Source organism: Aricia agestis, chromosome 12, assembly GCF_905147365.1.
Source record: "Aricia agestis chromosome 12, ilAriAges1.1, whole genome shotgun sequence".
Classification (NCBI taxonomy): Eukaryota; Metazoa; Arthropoda; class Insecta; order Lepidoptera; family Lycaenidae; genus Aricia; species Aricia agestis.
In genome coordinates this window covers 14,219,977-14,240,031 of record NC_056417.1, presented here as the reverse complement: position 1 = coordinate 14,240,031, position 20,055 = coordinate 14,219,977, and the positions used below count along the sequence as shown (strand labels likewise).

The following is a 20,055-nucleotide window of genomic DNA, read 5'->3' as shown; positions in this document are numbered from 1 at the left end:
ATGCTTAGTATTAGTACTTGCGCAAGCTACTGCGCATCGTCTGCAACGGGCTAAACAATCACCATGTGTAGACGATATGTTTGACATGCTGTAGCAGAACAAATTGATGAGTAAAGAAAGGGTAAACTGACACTACTATTTCTACTAAACTACTGAAACAGTACTGTAAACTGTAAAGTAACAAAATATATTTAGATATTAAAATCGGATAATGATAATGAAACCATTTAAAAGTTTGTTTTAATGGTTCTGTGACAATAACCGATTTTCTTTTTTGGTTTTTTTCTGCCTATAAAGCCCTGCGCGCTAATGTTGAAAAAAAAACTATCTTTGACAGCGCTGTATGGGCAACGCTCCCTTAGCCTCTCCCGACCGGGACGAATTAAAAAAAAATATCTTTGACAGCCTATTGACATTATCAAATGTCAATTTTTGACATTGACAAATATATTGGCATCAAGATCAAGAATATCGAATTTCTAGCCAGTTTTTATAGTCTTTTGTCGCAAAAATGTACTGTAATAAATCAAACACGGCTATTATTTAATGTTAATTGTATCAAATGGACATTAAAATTTATAAATCTAAGCGTTTCCGCCGGGCATTGAAGTTCTCGTGATGTCACGAATTCATTGAATTAAAATCAAGAGCTCGGCGTTAAGTGAGATCTCCGCCTACAACGGCTCGTTTAAATTATGCGGCTATTGAGATTGATTGTTTGATGATGGCAACTATGTCTGGAGAAACCGATAGGGCGTCTCGACCGAATTCCCTGCTGTTGGAGGCTCCCGCACCGGAACGAGAGCCCCTTCGCTTCGATGTGCAGCTCGTCGGAGCGCCGCCAGAGGTGGAACAGCTCGTCAACAACATTAAACAAGTGGCTGAAGACTTTCTCTACCACTGGAAAACTTTTCCCATTGGTATGTAGCATTAATATCTCACAATGTTTCTTCATTATAATTATGAGATTTAATTTTATATATTTAAGTATAAGTTGAGATATTATATGTATAATATCTCAACTTATGTACTACACATCTTGCTGTCTTTATACCTAGGAAAAGTCACTTTAGGTTCAATGTTGAGTGACTTTTTTTAATTTACAGGGGGCTTATCACTTATTCCTCCTAACACTAAGTGGTCCCTCTAGTGGCCATTAAGGGTAATTTCCTTCAAGATTTTACTAATTTTTGTGTGTCACATAATATGTCCTTAGGGTGTAAAGCTAAAAGCTTTATGAGAATTATAAGTTCATTAAAAATGTATTTGTTTTAAGTGATACATGAAGACTATGCTACTCTAAAAGACAGCTAGGGAACACTTAGCGTTGGGAGGTGGTTGGTGTAATCAGGCATGGGCATTAGAGTATCATGTAGCTTATTATTGATCAGTAATAAGCTATATTATGATTCATCTAAAATAAAAAAAATATGAAAAAAACTTGTTCAAACACTTATATTCATTATAAAAACCATGTTTCATTTTCAGTTCTGCCTGCTTCAAGGTTTACTGGTCCGGGTAACAGACCTTCAGACATTATTATCGCTCCTTCATGCGATGAGCTGGATGCAGCTGCCCTCGATGCTGGCTGTGAGCCCCACCCACTCACACCTAAACAGCTTCATAGCATAAGGGAGAGAGGGTGAGTAAAAAAATTTACGGCTATAATAGCTATAACACACATGTTTTTCATTCATTGATAATATTATGGTTTTTATTTTCTTTATGTCAAAAATAGTCACAGTCTGTGAATGTGCATAAGCTGCAATTATTCTATTGAAAAAAAACAAGTGTTGAATAAAAAAAAGAGAGCAATCTTCCAAGCTATTATTTTGTTGTAATTCATTTTTATAAGTCTAATTTTGTCTTCGAATTCCAAAGGCATTGATTGTTATTATTCTTTTCGTCATTTAAGAAGCACCAGTTTGGATAGAAGAATAATAATTTATGTAATTAAGAAGGAAGTTGATCAAATAAAACTTTAGAGAATATTAAAGCGACTCGTTTTGTGATCTTTAGTGGTAATGTTATGTATCCTGTTTTTCTCTCAATCATTAAGTACATAAAATGATGATATCAAACAAGTGATTAATAAAACTTAACTGTATTTTAATATACATAGGAAATAGACATAAATATTTTACATTAAAATGACTCAAGGGGATGAAGAATTGTAAAAATTAAATTTTTTAATTAATGAAATTATTTCTTTTTAGTTTTTTTTTAGGTTTCATACTCAAAGGGTAAAAACGGGACCCTATTACTAATACTTTGATGTCTGTCCGTCTGTCGGTCTGTCTGTCTGTGTGTCTCCAGGCTGTAACTCAAGAACCTTAAAGAAAATTTAAATAGATTAAATAATTAATGGCGGCTCCCATACAAAAGACACAATTTTCAGCCTATTTTGCTCTATTGTTGTATGGAACCCTACGTGCGCGAGTCCAACTCGCACTTGGCCAATTCTATTAATTACCTATAAAACTGTTTATTATCTGTTTCCTAAAATCATAATGCATTTTACTTAGTATGTTTCGTTCAATTTAATAGTAAATTTATGAATATAGACATTCATATTTTTATCTTTAGTTTTGTCATAACACATAAAATACAGTTTTTTTTACTTCTAAAATGTACATTAATCAGCTTTATAGTACACTTGTGCAAAATCATTACTCATACATTTCAGCTTGTTACAATGTATTTATGTATCTGTATTATCATATGCCAACATTTTCCATGAAGCTTACTCAAGGAGAGAGCGTATGTGGCGCGGAGGCTTAATGCTAAGCAATTGGATTCTATTCGTGAATTGGGGTATGTTACCCGGATATGTGTAGTCCATCTTGTTATATTGGCTTCAATATAACAAACTATGATTAGGTATGTTACATAAAAATGCAGTTCATATTTAGCACTTAAGGTAAGGACTGCACTAAAGCGACACGACACGTAGCGACTCTTCACGTTCCATAGGCATCCATTTCACGGTAGTTTTTGCTGTCAGTTTTACCACAGTCATGGCTGTAACTGATGGATAACCTACCGTGTAAGAGCATCATGATAGACACGAATTTTGAGTGAGTGTTGTCACATCTGACAAAATAGGAAAAAATTAGAAACGTCATACCTTTGAAAATTTTGGCTTTGACTGACATAAAACTGAAGAGCATCGAGTGACCGTCTACCATTCGTCAGTCCATCAGTCACCATCAGTCAAACATAATTTATGATTGACGGAATTGACTGTCGCTTGCATGAGCGTGTAATGGATGCCATAGAACTGAGGTTTGTAAAACGTCAGATTCGCGTTTGTAAAACGTCAGTTCCATGGAACGTGAACTGCCGCGTAGTGTTGCGTAGTACGGTCTCAACTTTAATGTTGCCTGCTAGATAGTTCACTCAGAAATCCGTTTTTCGCGTTAGTAAAATACTAGTTGGTGCGATAAACTATGCTAATGCAACTTGAATTTTTTATTACATTAAATAATTAATATTTAATTGGCTACTTGACCTATATTCATTGAACAAATGCCATATTTCTAGTAGAACTTGGCCTATAAAATCGTATTTCACCCTTATCATCAAATAAAAGCTTATGATTGTCGATTGAAGCTATGAGCTTGAAGTCGATTTGAAATTATGATTTTATATTAATTTTTAATTTGTATTGACGAAAATGCTTTTGTGGTACTTCCGATTTGGATATGACGTCATCACAATAGTAATTTAATATTTTTTTATTTAACGCGCGCGTTCTATGTAAGTTTATATGTACATACATAATAAAAATAAGCCTAGAAAGATTTGTAAAATATGTTTTCCTGAATACAAACATCAGTTTTATGTATTATGTATATCTCCATTTACTGTAGTTGAGAAATGAAATGGAAAAAACTTTTCTCCAAAAGTTTTCAACAGTACAAATGTTTTCTCATTTCTTATATTTTAATTCTTTTCTAATTTTTTGGCACTTTTAGACTCGTATGTTTAGTACACAAAAAAATCAACAAAGAAAGTATAAAATACAAGAAATATGACGTCACACTATGGCAGACAGTGTTTTCGGAGCATTTAAAAGGCATATTTTTCAATCAACATTTTTAGTTTAAAATAAATAAATAAAAATAAAAAACTCTTTATTCAAACAAACAAAACAGATCAATTTACACACGTTACAAAAACAGAAATAGTTTGAATTGGCGGCCTTACTGCTGGAAGCAGTCTCTACCAGGCAACAAAATATTAGTTTTTTTGGTGAAAATGAATGATTAATAATGAAAAAAGTAGGTCAAGTAGCCTATTATGTGACCTGTTCAAAATATTAAGATTTTAAAAATATATTGAAGCCAATATTATATTTCCAATAGCATGCACTGCATCCCATATCCATAACACAATAAATAAAGTATTTATAGACCAAAAAATGACATACTATTATTTTATTTACACTGAAATCCGAAAATCCTATACTTACATATAATGTAATAATTTTTATTCTATAAAGAAAAAGGTAAATATTTAATTTGTACTTACTTAAATTCTCGCAAAGCATGATAAAAAAATATCTTTAGGCACTTTCTACTTCAAAAAAAAAAAAATAAACAACTACTTATTATTGTTACTGCACTCGTTGTAACTTAAAAAAAAGTGTTTTACAATAATTATCTCGATCCCATGTTTAACTTATGTCAAAATCCCCTAGATAAATCCGTAGTATGTCCATAAACCTCTGGAAGTGATATGAGTTTATTTAGCCGAACCATTGTTTAAAAATTTTCCCTTCTTACCAAAAAATTGATACTGGAAAGTAGACATAAGAGATAAAAAACTACGACGCGACATCGTGACGTGCCACGATTTAATTTAAACGAATTTTATTTATTTTATTTCACGATGTCGGGTCGTAGTTTTTTACGATGCTCGTCGTGGATTCCCACGACACGACGTCGCATCGTGAAACGACGCCGCGTCGTGGTACGACACGACGTCGTATCGTGTTTTTGTGTCCCGGCCCTAAGCGCCAGTCACGCGTCGAAGCAAAGCAATGCATTTTTAAATGAGCCATTTAAAACTACACAAATCGAATTGACGAAATTGCGTTGCCGGGCTGACTGTTCCAAATTTGAATGGCTCCTTTAACAACGCATCACTGTGCCACGAAACTTAGGGTGAAGCCAAACGAGCGTAATTTTGTGAGTCGTCAGTCGCAGAATTTCGGTCGCGAAAATTATTCGTCATACAAATCATGACTCACAAAATTACGCTCGTGTGAATCAAACAGGACTATTGTACGAAACTGAATGCAGCAGAATTTCTGCCAGCCGAAATTCTGCGACTCACAACTCACTAATTACGCTCGTTTGGCTTTGCCCTTAAATGGATAAATATGTGACAACTACATTTAAATTATTTCACCCAGGGAGTTCGAAGTCCCCTCCCGTCACTTCCCCGGGCAGACCCATGTGTGGCGGGTAGCTGGGTGGCTTCAGCGGGGACGGACTCGAGCGAGGGAGGAGCTATACTGCCATGTGGCGAGGGCAGCGGCGCTTATAGTGGTCGTGGCTAGGGACAGGCTACTACGAGATGAGCCCCTGTCCGTCATAGCTGGGGCCAGAGCGCTACTGGATGGGCTGTACAGGTGAGACCTAGGTTTGGATTTGGACGCTAAAAGAAATTGATGTTGTCATGAATTAAATATTTTTAAGTAGATTTTATGATGCCCGTAACAATGTTAGCGTGGGAACCATACATTTTGCCGGGAAAAAACTATCCAATGTACTTTCCCGGATCTTAAAATATACACCTACCAAATTTCATAAAAATAATGGCTTAGTCATGAACAAATAACTGATAGACCGAGACACTAATATGGATATTTTTATTTTCATTATCTATATTCCTTGCTTGTTGAATTCCTCCATTGTATGATGTGTTTTTAGCGTAATTTTTTTTTACAGATTTAATTGTGCTAATTTTTTGCATATTCCTTGTGTAGATTGCTGGATCTAGCAGTGGGTATGCCATCTCTGGAGGCCCGTGACCTTGACAAGAAACTGCGAGAGGAGAGGTCACGTTATTTGGTCGCTGAGCTCATCTGTAAGGTAAATAAACTATTAACGTTTGGTACTAAGAGCTTAAACGTATTAATGTAAGAAATAGTATGTAACTATACTTTCATCCATCGTGAACATTGGAACCGAATAATCGCGAGGAAAGAGGTTAGATGAGATAATAATCTAGTATTTTAAGTATATTGAATTTAAGTATATTCAGAATTCAGATAGAGAGTCGTCATTTTCAGATGATTTACTGTCTAAAAAAATTTAACATCGACACCCAAACTCAAACGTTTTTTATTCAGAATAATTTTTTGCAAATGTTCTCTGAACGTCTACATGATGCCTACCACCGGTTCGGGAACTAACCCGGCGAGAAGAACCGGCGTAAGAAACTCGCACGACGCCCACTTTTTTTTCACACCAACATAAAATCAAAATTACAAACTGTTTTAATAGGTGTATTATGCGGTACTAACAAATAAATTAATTATCAATTAACATGATCTATATTATTAGCCGGAGAACCAAGAGGATGTAGCGGCGCTGGCGGCGTGGGTAACGCGCGCCATGCGCCGCGCCGCGTCAGAGAAGACGGACGCCCGCGACGCGCCGCGCGCCGTGCCGCGAGTGCCCTACCTGTACACCACGCCGCAGCGGACGCAGGTGAGCGAGACAGACGTATGCGGGTGTGAGCGAGATAGAAAATACACTACGCTGAAGCGGACGGAACCGAGAGCGAGACTACGTATACTGGGTGCATATTATTTTTTCACAACGCACACGCAACGCACGCACATGTTTACGCTAAATATGAGATTTATATAACTTTTTTTAAACAAGATGATACATTATAATTTAATAGTTTAATAGTGTGAGCTGCACACGAAAATGGAGCAAAAAACTTCCTACCTATTTTTCTAACTGCCCCATTCCCCCAGGTGGACCTGCGTTTATACAAGCGCGACATCTTGCGTCGCGCGGCGCCGGTTCTGCAGCAGATCCTGGAGCGGGAGTCGCGCGGCTGGTTCCTGCACTTCCGTGAGCGCACCGCCGCACACCTCGCCAGCCAGAAGGTGCCCCGGGAGGATATTGAGGAGGTACGTGACGTCATACCTCAGCAGTTGTGACGTCATATGCCAACAGTTGTAATATCAAACTATCTGATAATTTCAGCCATACTCAACCTTTTGTTTTCTGTGGTGTCGTGAGCTGCGAGCAAAAACCAATGGTGTAGTCCTAAAATTATTTATTATTAACGAGCAAGCCATAAGAATTTCACAATTATAGTTTTGTAAATGCTGTTCATTCTAATGTAGGTACTTTGTGAATATACATGTTTAACAGTAAATTAATAGGAATAAGAATAAGAATGGATTTATTTTTAGCATCACACAATACATCATAATATAATACAGTTCGACTATAATATTATTATAAAATTAACTACTACAATGCTGTGTGACACCAAAAATTGGCCCCAGCTCAGTAAACGCAGCAAGCAAGCCTGCTGCACTGATTTTCTGCAGAGGCCAATGAGTGGCTTCACAACGCTTAAACTAAACTAAACACAAAATTATTTATAGAAAAAAACAAATAATAATAGCGACAAGAAGTCAAGAACTAGCAAATTAATTTACAGAGTTAATAAATTAATAATAGATTTGTCGCTTTAGAAAAATATTAATAGATGTTATCGCAGGAGGTTCGCGGTGCGGCACTGCGCGAGTACGTGTCGCGCGTGTGCGGCGCGGTGGCGGGCAGCGCGGAGCTGGCGGCGCTCGGCGCGCACGTGCCCCCGCTGCTCGCCGAACAGCTGCGCGCCGCCGTCATCGTCGACAGGTAATACGTGGGAGGTGGGCGGGGCGAGTACTTGTCGCACGTGTGCGGCGCGGTGGCGTACTCATAGAACTAGCAGACAGTGTCCGCGTAGCCACTCATAGAACTAGCAGACAGTGTCCGCGTTTCATTTCTTACTATACTGTAATCGAAATAACGAGGCACAAAATTTCAGACAATATAATTTTTACATTGTATAATATGAAGTTTGCGTCACATTCGTAACCTAAAATTTCACTCACAGGGCCGAAGAAAGCGTACGTCGTGCGGTCGCAGCGGGTGCACGGGCCGCAGAAGCGCGCGCGCGGGCCGCACACCCCATTCTATCCCGTGCTAGCGCATGGAGACGCGAGCGTGCGGCGCGCGCGTCGGCGGCGTTGCGTCGCGATGCACGGTGGGCGGCGCTCGACGACGCGGCACAGCGTCTGCAACACCATGCGCTGTACCAGCACAGATATTTTCTGTTGAGGGATATTGCGTTTATGCGTGACCGCGAACCGCTGCTAATGAAGGTGAGCTGTATACATAAAAATAGGGATATTTAAAAGTTTTCAAATAATAGATGGCGCTGTTACTAAAATCAATGGTGTTTGCTTTTTTATCTTAAACTCTATTCATTGATTTTATAACTTACTTTTGGCAATGGAAAGGTTGTAGATACAAAATCTCGTCTTTTACGATCTTTTTTAACCTAAGTTAGCTTTTGTAAATTTTGTTATCAATAGACAGTTTAAAAGTTCATTAACAAGCATGTATCCAGTGTAAAGTAAAATATCATAAAATAAATTCCATACCTACTTACAATATCGGATACAACTAAAATATTTTACGTCCCAAATAAAGCACCTTATTTCATTACTAACACTTAACTTTTCTTTACTAAATTTTACATTAAATTGATTAAATTACAATAATATCTAATGTATTACGTATATTTACAACACAAACGGCTTATAGTTGACAATTCGTTCAATAAAGATTAAACAGATGATATGTATGATAAAGGAAATATCATACATATCATCTGTGACAGTTTTTTTTTACCATCACATATATCACAGGAACTACAAGCGGCCAAAACGCCGACTCGCGAGTTCACATTCGCGACTCGCATCTGGTTACCTCGGAATTGGACGATTACACGTCACTTCCGCGGCCGCGCGGAGCGTATACCCACTGTGATCAGCACCCGAGCCACCAACATAGTGACGCCGCGCTCGGACCCCTCCCAGCCAGTGTTTCTGGCGGACAGAGAGAAGATGCGCACCACCACGACAAGATGGTTCGGCTGGAGACTGTTGAATTTTGCGCACAGGTACGTACTACTATGCATAAGCCCGCAAGACTTTGCGTGTTAATCATAAACTTAGCGTGCGCCTTTAACGTATACCCATCATCATTGTTATACGAGCAACAACATATTAAAAGAAACTCCTGAACACAATATATTAAGTCATAACTAAGTCATAGTACTGTTAGTTTAACAAACGTGTACGCATAAATTTACGTGCGAGGACGTAACTTATCTTTGCAAACTGTTACGCTTAACATAAAGTTTTTTTTAATCTTTTTTATGAAGTTTAGACAATAATTTTACAATGAAAGTAGTACATGATGATGATCCGTAGATCTTGGTCATGGTCGTGGAACCTGATGTTCGTGCTCGGCGTGCTGGTGCCGTGGTGCTCGGCGCTGTCGCTGCGCACGCTGCTCTGCGTCAAGCCCTTCGTGCCCGACCTCGACCTCTCGCAGGTGACCATACATCGTGATGACGGTAGATCTTGGTCGTGGTCGGGGAACCTGATGACACCTTGCTGGTGACCTTGACCTTAGAACCATTATGACGGTAGATTATGGAGCTCTAGCTATAGCTAATCCTTGGTTCTAAGTTGATTCCATTATATGTATATACAGCATGACTGGTGAGATATGTTCAATACTCGAGGACGTGATATTTGGCTATTATATTAGTTGAAAAAAAAATCAATTGATCACTGAGTGAATGTAGCTTAAAGTTAAATAATTATTATTTACCCAACGCATGGACATCGCGCGCGGCTGTATATTATGTATTCCAAAATAGGCAACGTTTGTCAATAGTTTATCAAAGTTGCATGAAAATAAAAGTTAAAAAAAACTTAAAAAACACGTTTTTTAATATATAAAAATTTTTAAACAAATTATTGCATTGTCATTGGCTCTTAATACGTATGCAAAGTTTCGAATTAATTAGACTGATGGAGGTAGGTAAAAATCGTGCTCAAAGATTCCGTTACATACATACAACTGGCCAAGCTAATGAAAGATCAGTTGTCGTAAAGTAGACCATGTTGCAGGTGAACGGAACTCTATTCCCGAAGCGCAGCAGCGAGACGCAAACGATGTGGTCGCGGCTGCTGAAGCTGTGGCGACACGTCTCCAAGGAGCGGACGCGCTTCGAAACTGAGCCCGATACAGGTATAACGAACGAAAATATTGCCATTGAAAATGTTTGCGTGCGCAAGTGAAAGAGACACAATATAACGATAAGTCAATGTAATTTAACTACATAAAACCTGATAGTTTCGCTTTTTTTTTATTTATTTATTTATTTAATTCAGGCATCTTGGCCCATATTATAAATACCTTATAGACTAACATAAATCTGACTAACCAAATAGAAAAAAACGTAGTTATGTATGTGTATTTGCTGCAGCCTCTACCGTAGCGACACGCGTACACTGTACTGTATAAATGTTAGTGTCCGACCGAAGCTTCGGCTGCGGCTTCGGCTTCGGCCAAAAATCCACCTTCGGCGAAACCTTCGGCTTCGGCCGGATTTTAGGCCGAAGCCGAAGATTTCGCCGAAGGTCCGAGCAACCGTCGAAATTAAACGAAAGACTGAGTGAGTCGTGAGACTTCAGACTCGTGAGAGAGCGACGGACCGGTCGTGTATGCAGAGGCCACTGGGAGTCACTGTCAAATACAATAAACAAACACTAACTTCTTAATAAATCATTTAATTATTTAATAAGAAGTTAGTATTTGTTTATTTTATTTATTACTCTAGTTTTAGTCTAGTCGACTAAAACAAAGACTGATTGATTGGTCTAATTATTGTTATTTGTGAAATAATAAGGAAATTTTTATTTTTTTACAATAGTCCAGTCAATGAAGTAGTTGCAGAATGCGTGAGCAGGAACCTAAGAGATTTCAGCTGGAACTTTTCAGAGTGCTTAGGGACAAAACATACTAAAAGTCCTGTAGGGCTAGGAGGTGAGCTGGAGTGAGGGGAGAGTGACAAAAGTCTCAATTTTTGGTTTTTGGCTAATAACTAAAAAACGATGCGTTGTATCAAAAAACATTCTACGATGAAAAAGAAACTTATTAAATTCTCTATAATTATGATTCTATACAATTTTTTCGAATTCTCATCCGTTTTCGAACTACACATTTGAGTCATTCCATAAACCTAATTAAGTTTAATTAATTATTTGTAGTCCACAAATTATTAAGTATTAAAAATAAATAAATCACGAAATCACAAACTTTTATTACCATCTCTATCTCTATCAACTTCTCTATGAGACAGTCAATATTTATAGGTAAACCTTCAATATTGAAGTTTTGAATTAATAATTCATTGTAGCTTGTAGACATATTGAACATAATTATGTCTACAAGAACTATTTTAAAAAGATAAAACCGAACGGAACCGAAAATTATACGTAATTGAGAATTAAAACTCCGTTTCTCCAAAACTACTGAACCGATTTTGATGAAACTTGCACTATTCCCTAAGTTGAACAATACCTAGTACAACATTCATACATACATACATACACTTGTAGTTTGGCACATTTGTTCAGACGCTGAAACAGATTACAGACTAACATATGCGAAAATTGGGTAGTTCTGGAAATATTACATATATACGCGTCGAATTGATAACCTCATTTTTTAAGTCGGTTAAAAATTAATTATCGAGCGATTAAGTTTATAAACCTTCGGCTTCGGCCGAAGGTTGTAGCTATTGCCGATTAATCGGCTTCGGCCAAAAATAGACCTTCGGTCGGACACTAATAGATATCAATAAATCACGTCCCGAGTAACATAAGCTAATAAAATATATTTTATATAGTCGGGTTTTAACTTGCCATTATTTGCAAACCAAAGGTTTACTGGGCAAGGGTCTCAGTCGGCAAGCGAACCGTCTCTGGTGGTACTGTGCCGGGGGGCTGGGGTCCATCGTGCTTCTGCTGCTGTTCCCGCTGGCGGCGCTAGTGGCGAGCGCCGGCGCGATAGTGCTGGCGGCGGCCGGACCGCTCGTGGCCCCGCCCCTCGCCGCTGTGCTGCATGCTGGCCACGCCCTCGTGTACGACGCGGACTGTCCTGATCCGCCGAGACTCAACAGGTGATAGAGTGTTTTAAAAGTGTATATTATCCGCTGGCAGCGGCAGGACCGCTTGTGGCCCCGCCCCTCGCCGCTGTGTTGCACGCTGGCAACGCCCTCGTGTACGACGCAGACTGTCCTGATCCGCCGAAACTCAACAGCTGATAAAGTGATTTTGAAGGCGTATAATAGTATCCGCTAGCAGCGGCCGGCCCGCTCGTGGCCCCGCCCCTCGCCGCTGTGTTGCACGCTGGCTACGCCCTAGGCTACATGGACTGCCCTGATCCGCCGAGACTCAACAGGTGATAGAGTGTTTTAAAAGTGTATAATATTATCCGCTGGCAGCGGCAGAACCGCTTGTGGCCCCGCCCCTCGCCGCTGTGCTGCACGCTGGCCACGCCCTCGTCTACGACGCTGACTGTCCTGATCCGCCGAGACTCAACTGGTGATAAAGTGATATTAGTACTAGTGTGCGACATGGACTCTCCTGATCTGCCGAAAAGTCTATTTGCGCTGAAAAGTCAGTGGTATAATATGTACTTACTAAAATAACAACACAAGCTTTTTCACCCAAAGTTAACTTTTATTAAACAAAGTGAGTATTTTTAGGAGAAAAGAAAAGAGAGAGAGAGAGAATAATATTATAATTCGATCAATCTATCTACGCCTTCAAATGTGTCTAATACATATAATTTTATTGTATACTTTATAGTCACCAACTTTTCTGAGTCTTGAATTATATCTCTTGTAGATGGTTCGTGTTGTTCGAGGCGCTGATCTGGCGTATCGGTGTACTGGGGCTGCTGCAGCCGATACTGGCGGTGATTGTCGCCGTGTTCATGTGTCCTCTCGGCGCCGTGCTGTTGTTAGTCGGTAAGTTTAAATAAATGTGATTCAGATACAGTCAAGCTTCGCAGTTTTATTACAGAAAAAATATGGAAATAATAAAATAGTATATTAAAGTAAAAAAAAAAAACATTGGATAATTTTATTGCAGCTAAAAATTGTGACTGACCCGCGATATACAGATTTCGGCATAAGTCATACAATAAATGCCAAAGTGTTTGTTTGTTACCTGTATTCAAAAAAAAACCGCCAAACAATTTTGTTGTCATACAACACAGAGCATAATGCGACTCACTGCTGCACAATGCCGGAGTGTGCTAATTGTGTTAAAATAATTAGGACTTGCATTAGTTAAGAGTGATTGATTGTTCGGAGCGTTGCCGTAGTTAAAACATTCAACATTAAGGACCTGTTTCACCACTTTCTGATAAGTGCCTAATATTCACAACTTTTTTGGCAGATTCTCCATACTTGATCTGTCAAGTTAATTGGTAGATAGCCTTATCAGGAAATGGGGAAACAGGCCCTAAGCATTATGTCCCATATCTGGAAAACACAATGTATAAACGCAATGTGATAGGTGGCAGCGTGTGGTGGGCGTGCCGCGGCGCGTGGGAGGCGTGCGCGTGGCGGCTGGTGATCGTGCGCGGCGCGCGCGTGCCCGCTCACGACTCGCGCTTCGCCCGCCGCGTCGCCGGCCCCGCTCTGCACTCGCACCTGTCGTATCAGATCACGTGAGAAATGTCTTTATATAATTAGGGATATTTTAATATTTAATACATAAATACAAATCCGATTTGATGTTTAAGGAAGCAGTTAAATTTTATAGTGAAAGGTAGAAACAAAGTCGGTCGTCATTAGTCACAATCAACATAAATAAAGTGAGATACGAGAGAACACTTTAAGATTTAAACTTGTTTTTTTATAATGTTTAAGTTGCGGAAACTAGGCAGTATTGTCCGTATGCATTCATCGGCAGGTGGCAGATCTACTTTATAATATAAAGTTTATATGGTTGACTGTTCTATTGTTAAGTATTGACATACGGTTTTACTCGATATTTTTACTTCGAATCAAGTAAAACCCACCGTGTGGACCGCAAAACTCACAGCTCGAAGGCTCGCATTGAGTCGGCTCGATGTTTTCTTCGAACTCACTCGACGCGAGCCGTCGGGCTTTACTCAAGCGTGTGGACGTGACTTCGAGTGGCGCGAGTCGACCTTCTCCTCAGTTGAACAGACATCTTTTGGCTCGAACGGTTCGGTGAATACTGAACTAAATCCCAAGCCGCGGGTTTTGCTCGACGTGATTGCAGGATCTAGTAAAACCGTATGTGAGTACTTAGCATAACTGTCATATATTTCCCTAGGCCGGCGCAGGCGCTAGCGGCGGTAATGTCACGATCTGAGCTGGACGCGTTGGCGACGTGGGCGGCGGAGCTCGAGGCCGCCATAGAGCGCCCGCTGCGCGACTACAGACACTTCGTCGACGCCTGCTTTGGACCGTTCTCCGTGCAAATCGCCAAGGTAGTACTTGTCTATGGATTAAGTAGTCTAAATTACCTATTGATGCATAAAACTTAATATAAAATGTCGAAATTTTTATAAACTAAATGACGCCCGCACTTCGTTGCGCGAAAATTCATTTATCGCGCGGAAACCGTACGATTTTCCGGGATACAAAGTATCCTATGTCCTTTCCCGGGACTCAAAGTATCTCCATACTAAATTCCTGTTTAACGGGTTGAGTGTGAAGAGTCAAGAGACAGACAGACAAACTAATATTAAGTATGGATTCTTTGGCGTTTTGTTTTGATTATAGTTTAGAGTAGGTCTTAAAAAACACTTCAAATTTTTCATAATATTATGTTTCTGCCAACTTTGAAGAACGCTTAGCAGAAAGACTTTTTACTTTAAGTTTCCATTCATAATTATATTATATCAAACTTCTCACATTTCTCTATCTTTCTTTCTCTCTCTCAACTGTCAAATCAGAGTTTCAGACTTCAACTTATTACCAACTTCGAAAAAAGTTCACTGTCAGTTGGCGATAATGTTAAGTGCTTTGACACTACACTTTGCCCTCTTCCTCTAAAAATATATGCCTCTAAAATTTTTAACTGAAACAGACGGGCGCCTACAAGCAGCTAGAGAAGGAGTGCGGCGAGCTGGTGCTGTCCGCTCGGGAGAAGGTGGCGGCGCGGCGACGCGACCTCGCGCTCGGCCTGAGCGACGCCGCGCGAGCTCGCGTCAGGATGCCGGCGCAGGATTTGAGGGTGATTGTTTTTTTATAAAATAAGGGGGGCAAACGAGCAAGCGGGTCACCCGATGGAAAGCAAGTACCGTCGCCCATGAACAGTCGCAACATCAGAAGAACTGCTGCAGGTGCGTTGTCGGCCGGCGATTGTTATGGTTTACCACATCAATAACGATATTTTTCACAAGTAATTTGCTGCTAAAGTATAATCCAGTTAGGTCTCGCGTGAAATAAGCGCTGTCTAGATAATACAGTCACTAAAAAGGACGTCTTACTGACACATTTTGCCACTTGCCACAAGGTAGAGCTTTAGGTATTCTTGTCGTGTCGAACATCTGTCACGGTAACGTAATAAAATGAAACGGCAATATGCCATATAAAATTCTGGTCCACTTTTATATGGCATATTGAAAACATGCCAGATAAAATTGTCATCAGATAAACAATCTGCAGCTGCAGTAAATATTTTTTTAAATGAAATGATAAAGTCAACATATTAAACAATTTCAGACGGCAGTCCAAGCGGCGGCGGTGGAGTTGTCTCGGTGTGCGGGCGCCCGGCCCGACGAGTGGTGGGCGGCGCGTGGCCTCGAGCCCGCGGACTGGCACGCGCTAGCCGCGAACACGCTCGTTGAGGTGCGTACACGCAGTATGTGCGTAGACGGGTACACATATGTGCGTACGGTGCGTACTCTGCAACGGTTAGCAAGCTATTTTGTGTGACTAAACAAAGAAAGAAATTACTAACCTTTTTCACCCAAAGTTTTAGCGCTTATTATTTTTTTTGCGTCATAGTTGTCGGCTAGAACATGTTGATTGAGTTCAGTAGCACCGACAATCCTCAATTTTGAGGAACTGTTGACAGCATTTACCGGTTAAAGAATGCATTTAGCTTACCGATAACTTAAAACAGTGTATAAAGCTTTTTTTTTCCTGCCAGGTGTTCGACGCAGAAATCCTAGTCGCACTAGAAGAGGGGGAGGCGCGCGTGCCGTTGGAGGAGGGTGCGGGCGCGGCGCGGTGGGCGGCGCGGTGCGCGCGCGACCCACCGCCCGACGTGCTTGGCAGCCGTGACACGTGGCCCGCGCCAGGTGAGCGTGTGTATTGTGTGCGTACTTATTAAAATTGAGTAATTTTGCACTTTGACCAAAAGCCTCAAAAGATGATCTTTTGACCAAGCGAGCTGGTCGCACATGTGGTGTTAATTTCATAAACTTTAGGATTGTACGCCCGATTTGATGCGTTATAATTTTTTGATCCCCCAGGTGTATGGAGCGAGTGGTCTGGTACGGCGGCGCCGCGCGTGCCCGCCCCCTCGCTGGAGGTGGGCGCGTTCAGTCCGCGCGCCGCCCACCTGCCACCCCTCCCGCATCCCGCGCTCGTCGCACTAGTGCTGCACAACAGGTGAAAAATTAGTTTTTAGGGTTCCGTACCCGAGGGTAGTCCGACTAGAGGCGTAGAGGCGAGTCCGACTCGCATTTGGTCCGGTTTTATTTACCAGATGAGTGTGATGGCAGATAAAGAATAAAGAGTGGCGATAGCAGTAACACTTCTATCGGCTTTATTGGGTGTTCAAAATTATTTAACCTCTGCTAGGAACGCCCACGACATGGAACGGAACGGACTGTTATAGTTACAGGATAGAAACATATTGATCAAGGAACACGTTGTTTACAGGGAATCAGACACGCCGGTGCCGCTAGACTCGGAGCTGTGTGCGGAAATTCTGAAGACTCTGGAAGACGCACCCGATTGTGACGACGCGAGAGGTATTATTGCTTATTGTTGTTACTGCATAATTATCTTATATCTTTAAACGAGCAATTCTTGTATATATATAAATATATATTTGAAATCTCGGAATCGGCTCCAACGATTTTCATGAAATTTAGTATGAAGGGGTTTCGGGGGCGATAAATCGATCTAGCTAGGAATAATTTTTAGAAAATGTCATTTTATTCGTGTTTTATCGTATACCGAGCAAAGCTCGGTCAAATAGCTATTGTATATTATGCGTTAATAATAAGACGTATAAATACTTATTAGTTACTATGATATCTGTATACACAGTGCGGAACTTTTTACAAGTAAGGTTACTACGGCATAAAATCTGTAATGAAGCTTTTGTTGACATACTTTTCTGTTTAACCATCAGAAGGCGTGGAGAGATACCGCGGCGGGGCGGCGGGCAGCGAGGCGACGAGTGACGCGAGCGGCTCCGATACGCCCGACGAGGAGACACGCAGGGAGCCGCGAGAGGATGCCACCTGCAGGTACTGCTGTCCCCCTTACTCTCAGCTGTTAGAGCGAGCGAGAGATACCGCGGCGGGGCGGCGGGCAGCGAGTTGACGAGTCTTGCGAACATTTCAGTCAAAGTTATTTATTGATAATTTATATTGTGTGACGTCTTTTTATTTTTTGTGCCAATAAAAAGAAAACACGATTATACAGGGTGTAACAAAAATAAGTGATAATACTTTAGGGTGTGTATGTGTTCCTTGTTGAGAGTTCACTGTGAAAGTGGCAGCGCTGAAAGACCAACTTTTTTTCACTTTTGTATGGGGAAACTCGTGACGCTCGAGCTCTTGCCCATACAAAAGTGAAAAAATGTTTCGTCTTTCAGCGCTGCTACTTTCTCAGTGAACTCTCTAAAAGGAATACGTACACACCCTTTTTTTACCATTACCCATTTATAGAAATTAAATAATTGCACATTAAAAAATCTTTGATATTTTCACAAAGGAAATGTGCAAAATGGCCGTCTCTTCTAAGATGTTTTACGAGTTTAAAACATCTTAGAAGAGAAGGCCATTTTGCACATTTCGGTTACATTTTTTCATGTATTTCGAATACAATATTTCAGAATATCTCCATCAACCGAGCGGGCAGCCTGCCGCTGGACGCTGACGGGGCGGGGCGTGCGTCTACGCGCCGATCTCGCTAGTCCCGAGGACGTCACGCTAGATACCGACAGACACGTGGGTACGTCCGTCTGAGAGAGACATACAGACAGAAACGAGACATATATGACGATATACGAGACATATATGACGATAAACAAGACATATATGACGATAAACAGTTTCAATACTCAATTTAAGAGTGAGATGGACATATATCTGGCGATAAATGGCAGATATTGCTCATTATGAAAGTAAGATGAATTGGTACGAAAGTTGAGAAAGCGATAAATACATCGAGTTGCATGCAATTGGGAATAAATAATGTAGTAGGAATATGAGAGTGATTTGAAGAAATGAGAGCTAAAAATGCGATTTAGGTTCGGCGCAAGCGGATGTTTCGATAAAACGGACATAAAGAATGTACGCTATCATAATATAACTTGTTTAAAGAATTAAGGCCAATTTAGAGAAGTCTTTAATGATCTTCGATTGGTACTCTCTTTATATGAGTTATACTTGTGTATATAACCTATTGTTTGTGTAACGAGCAAGCAAATCGCGTACGTATAGCATATACGTATACGCAAGTTGCGTGCACGCGTTTTGTTTTAGGGTGTATGTGATCGAAAAAAAAAATAGAGAATGATGAGACCAACGTGTAAGGTCCTGCGCAGCTGAGCAAATTTTTTAATTTATTTTAATGACAAAAAAGCAAATTATGCTGTCATCGGTGGCTTGCATAATACCCAACGATTTTGAATACTCATTTTTATAACTTACCTGCGCAGGATCTTAGTTGCAAGACTGTCCATAAGGCAAAGATGTCTTATTCACAAATTATTGTGAAGTAGTGTAAGCGCCTTAGTCCACTAAGCTTAAGCTTGTAAGTCAATTGTTTTTTTTTTTGTTTTTATTTTACTCAGTTTTAATGGCAGCTATTTCAGTGATAAATCAGCTCACAAAATAATCTAGTTTGTAATTCTAACTTAAGTGTGTTTGCCGCGTAGTCTTCAAACTTTAAAAAATTAAAAGTAATCGAGCGCAGAAAAAAAAAACATATTGTCTATAATTTAGACGTGGCAAATCGCGTTCTTATTTTGAAAATAAAGGCATCATCCAGCCAGTTGCCAGCTTTAAAATTAAAAATTGGAATCTCATTTTGCATTTTGCCTTATCCATCCCGCGTTAGAACGCTTTAGGTGTACGGAAAAACGAACTCGCTTTAAGGATATGTGAAACACTAAAGTGCTTTTGTAGTCGTCGGTAGGTTATTTATAAGACTGCACGATAAATTCTAAAACTACCCACCAGTGTAAATGTCATAGACGTAGTAAGAATTATAGGAGCTGTTCTGACGACGACACAACCATGAAAAATAATAGTTTGGCGATTTTAATGACACGTAAATACGCAAAAAAAGTATTATTAATTAAATGAACGCTATATTTTGAAGGACAATTAATAAAATGGCCACTTCAGTAAAAGTAAGTTCTGAAGTTAGCCCAGCAAATAACTTTTACAAGGAAAGGTCCTGTTTCACCACTTCCTGATAAGTGCCGGATAGGCTATCCACCACTTAACTTGGCAGATAGAATATGGAGAATCTGTCAAAAAAGTTGTGGATAGCCAATTTGGCACTTTATCAGTGGCGAAATAGGCCCTTAGGGTACTGTTTTCTATCAAGTGATATTTACAACTTATCAGCTGATAAAGCCACATTTATAAAGCCCTTAGAAAACTTTTAAAAGTTAGCCGCTGTGTAAATAATAAATATATTTTGACG

The 20,055-nt window shown here is 40.1% G+C and overlaps 1 protein-coding gene across 1 annotated transcript; it reads left to right on the top strand.

Moving 5' to 3' along the window:
- Positions 1–472: 472 nt before the first annotated feature.
- On the top strand, positions 473–18,819 carry LOC121732218. The gene is made up of 22 exons (XM_042122030.1): positions 473–920; positions 1,489–1,642; positions 5,420–5,638; positions 5,996–6,101; positions 6,576–6,722; positions 6,998–7,156; positions 7,759–7,898; positions 8,140–8,407; positions 8,957–9,210; positions 9,524–9,647; positions 10,232–10,352; positions 12,051–12,288; positions 13,019–13,140; positions 13,694–13,847; positions 14,483–14,639; positions 15,242–15,388; positions 15,880–16,005; positions 16,310–16,460; positions 16,635–16,773; positions 17,047–17,138; positions 17,525–17,642; positions 18,233–18,819. The coding sequence occupies exons 1-22, from the start codon at positions 722–724 to the stop codon at positions 18,363–18,365; spliced, it is 3,468 nt and encodes a 1,155-aa protein (XP_041977964.1). The 5' UTR covers positions 473–721; the 3' UTR covers positions 18,366–18,819.
- The last annotated feature ends 1,236 nt before the right edge of the window (positions 18,820–20,055 follow it).

Coding starts and splice junctions, on each gene's coding strand:
- LOC121732218 (XM_042122030.1), top strand. CDS start 722: ATGATGGCAACTATGTCTGGAGAAACCGATAGGGCGTCTCGACCGAAT. Junction 5,639..5,995: donor CTACTGGATGGGCTGTACAG/GTGAGACCTAGG, acceptor TTCCTTGTGTAG/ATTGCTGGATCTAGCAGTGG. Junction 17,139..17,524: donor CGATTGTGACGACGCGAGAG/GTATTATTGCTT, acceptor TTTAACCATCAG/AAGGCGTGGAGAGATACCGC.